At 39.1% G+C, this 3,571-nt stretch overlaps 1 protein-coding gene across 1 annotated transcript; it reads left to right on the plus strand.

Moving 5' to 3' along the window:
* The first annotated feature begins 475 nt into the window (after window positions 1-475).
* Window positions 476-3,370, plus strand: INSL5 (insulin like 5). The gene is made up of 2 exons (XM_081490814.1): window positions 476-650; window positions 2,870-3,370. The coding sequence occupies exons 1-2, from the start codon at window positions 476-478 to the stop codon at window positions 3,100-3,102; spliced, it is 408 nt and encodes a 135-aa protein (XP_081346940.1). The 3' UTR covers window positions 3,103-3,370.
* Window positions 3,371-3,571: the final 201 nt, after the last annotated feature.

Below are 3,571 nucleotides of genomic sequence, written 5' to 3' on the forward strand. Positions count from 1 at the left end.
GGGATCTTCCCTACCCAGGAAGTGAACCAGAGTCTCCTGCACGGCAGGAGGGTTCTTTACCAACTGAGCTACCAGGGAAGCCCCTATAGACATGATTACTGAGGCTTAAAATGTTTAAAACTTGCCCTATATCACTCAGTAAGTGGTAAGGCTGACATGTGGAAACTCAGACTTGCCTACTTTTAAAATCCATATGTTTTCCATGATGTCTTCCAAGTGTCCTGTTGTCTCATGAATGCAGCTAAATAGTAAGTGATGCTGTTCAGAAGTGACTGAATAACTAGCAATAATCATAAAAACTCATTTTCAAAACTTCATGGTATCACTGATGTGCTTAGCAAATATCGTTAAAGTGAGGTAATGACCAATAAAATGGCAGGAAAGTTCATATAAATTGGCCGAGAGTGGGAGGGCAACTTCAAAACTTTGTTTGACAATATTCACCATATCAGGCTCTCATTCAGTCCTCAGCAAAATGAGGGGTTTCATTTTTATGTTATTTATCTTCTCTGTTATGCTTGCCATTTCAGAAGCAAGGAGTGAAGGATCCAGGAAGCTCTGCGGGTCCGAGTACATACGCACGGTCATCTACATCTGTGCCAGCTCCAGGTGGAGGCGGCAACTGGGGGCACTCCTGCAGGGTCAACAAGGTAACATGGATGCGTATGACTTCTTCATTTATTATTGTTTTTTGAAGACTTGTCATAATAACTCTTTCTCTAGCTACTACTAAGCCACATCCATCTCAATCTGGGGAATTAATTATCAAAATAAGCTTAATTTGGCTTGGGAAAGAGATGAACTGCTCATTTAAAAAAAATATGACATTGTATTCTTTAGTCCCCAGCTTGAAATGATTTGACTGCATAACTACTTTGGTGAGCTCAGCACCTATGACAGGTCCTGGTGGTTGAGTAGGGAGAAGCAGGTGACTTCAAGGGCCATGTTGTAGAAGCAAGATTTTCACATTGGATAATTATAGAATATAATAAGTTGGCATTCAGGCAGCTGCTAAATAAGAATGGGAGGAAGGAATCTAACTTTTATTGAGCACTTATTACGTGCCAGGCAGTTTCATGTGCAAGATTTCGTCTTCTAATAAGGATCTTTTGAAGTAAGTAATATTACCACCATTTACAGTTTTACTGAGGACAAAATTGTTCACTCAGCTGGTCAGCAGTGTGGTTGGAAAGAAAACCAGGGCTTTCTGACTACAAGTCGAGGTCTTTTCCTTATTTTAGAATGTGTTTCAGGTGGCGAGAAGATGGTGGTAGTGTGTCGTAATAAATAATGGCACTGTGGAGGTGGTGATGTTTGATAGAGGCCCTCAGGAGTTATGAGGAGTGGTGTGGGAATTCTAGCAGTAATAATTAGCTACTGATAAGAGTAGATATTGTCTCAAGATGAGAGTGAACCTAGTGTGTTTCAGAAACAGTGAGGCGACTGACTTCACTGTATCTGTTTTCCAACTCAGGCAATTTCAAAGTTGACCATTTTCTACTAACCCTATATTAAAGTGTGAGGTAAATTTTATTTAAGATTCTATTTTAATAATTGTATTTGCTATGTCTTATAATTAAAAGTAAAAGAGGAAAGCATGCTTATGTGATAAATGTTGCAACCACATACCTGATATAAAGACTTTAAAGGTTTCAATTTGATTTAAAATGATTTTGGTAAGCAAAAAGATTTTGGAAAATGATCTACAGTTTTTGTATTTTGGTAGGCCAATGTCTTGAAAAATTGTGAATGACCACTCCTACTTTAATAATGAGAGGTTCATAGTTACTAGATGTTAATAAACAATTATGGTTTTTAATCTCGAAAGAATAAACATAACTGAACTTCCCTGGTGGCTCAGAGGTTAAAGCATCTGCCTCCAATGCCGGAGACCTGGGTTCGATCCCTGGGTCGGGAAGATCCCCTGGAGAAGGAAATGGCAACCCACTCCAGTATTCTTGCCTGGAGAATCCCATGGACGGAGGAGCCTGGTAGGCTACAGTCCATGGGGTCGCAAAGAGTCGGACACGACTGAGTGACTTCACTTTCACCTCATTGACTATATTTTATCAATCTCTGGATTAGCAAGTCAAAATACAGTAGAAAAAATATACATTTTGGTATCTGTAAGACATGGGACAATAGAATGTATGTCTGTGTAAGGCTATTCCCTTTTAACACCACTGACTTCAAAATACTGTTATTTAACCTTTCACAGGCTTTCAGAGTATTTTCCCATACATTAGTTGTTTAATTCACCACTGGCTTACCAATCAGTATTCATTCATCTAAATTTTTTCTGGTTCCTGCCAGTGTGCTGATAAGGTGCTGATAAGTAAGTCTGAACGAAGTTAAAGCGAGAGAGGCTTATCCATGGACTCTGGGAACAACACTGATAAAACAGTGGGACCCACTTTTAATTTTCAAATACAGAGGTTTAAATCTCCACTTCCTTCCTTACTGATCAGCTTTGCAGAATGTACACAGGGTTATTTTTTGGTTGATTGTTTTTTGTTGATAACATGTAACTAATATAACCACCTTTGGAAGCCGGTGGTCACCATGCTGAAGTAGCCAGTGCAACAGAAGTCAAGCCCTGACTTGGCTGCTGACCAGCTGAGTGACACCGGGTTTGTCACTCCTCCTCTCTGCACCCACATTTCCTCCTCTGTAAAATGAGGAGGGTGGAGATGACTGAGTTCTCCCTAAGATATCTAATCTCTCTGAAGCCCCAGATCAACGTTAAAAGTAAAAGTCATCTTCAGGATTCAATTTCCTTCCAAAAATCCAATGCATTTCCCCCAAAGTAGAAGTTGGTTGCTGCCTTTGTCAGAGTGCTCTAAGGAAGTATTTTTTCCCTTCTCTATAGCTGAGAGAGGAAATCACTTCCAGCTGCCAAATGAACAGGAGATTTCTGAGGAAAGTGCAGCTCAAAACCTTCCGAAGATGGATTTCTCAGAGGAGGAAAATCTTCAGGGTGAACAGCTGCCCACGGAGGGGCTTTGGAGATCAAAGAAGCATTTGGTGATGTCAGGACAAGACTTACAAACCTTGTGCTGCACTGAAGGCTGTTCCATGTCTGACTTGAGCACTCTTTGTTAGGATGAGAGCAAATCCCCAAGGGTGGCAAAGCTTTAGCACATGTTTAATCACAGTGTTTTACTTCCCAGAACACTTAACATTGTGTCATTTAACTAATGGCTTTTGGATTGGCAGTCCTTTCCTAAAAGTTGTGGATGAATGGCTAAAACCACTACAAAGTCTATTTTCTCCCTTTGCCAAGGTGAATGCACTGCTCTTTTCAAATTTTAACTAATCCTTTGAAAATTTAAATGCTGTGCAAAATTGCAATAAAATTGCCATAAACCAAGCTCACTGTGATTTTTCTGTTTTTAAAACAATTTTAAATAACTTTAAAACAGTAAACAAAAATGCTAATGGTAGAAAAACAAAGTAAGCATTAAAAGAAAATAAAAACCAACTATTACTTCATCATTTAGGAATAACTAACCACTCTTTACTTTTGTGTTACTGTTTATTATTACTGAAAATTTATATTGATTCACAGTCA

The sequence above is a fragment of the Giraffa tippelskirchi genome, chromosome 5 (assembly GCF_054371585.1).
Source record: "Giraffa tippelskirchi isolate mGirTip1 chromosome 5, T2T-mGirTip1v1.2.pri, whole genome shotgun sequence".
Lineage (NCBI taxonomy): Eukaryota > Metazoa > Chordata > Mammalia > Artiodactyla > Giraffidae > Giraffa > Giraffa tippelskirchi.

Coding starts and splice junctions, on each gene's coding strand:
- INSL5 (XM_081490814.1), top strand. CDS start 476: ATGAGGGGTTTCATTTTTATGTTATTTATCTTCTCTGTTATGCTTGCC. Junction 651..2,869: donor ACTCCTGCAGGGTCAACAAG/GTAACATGGATG, acceptor CCTTCTCTATAG/CTGAGAGAGGAAATCACTTC.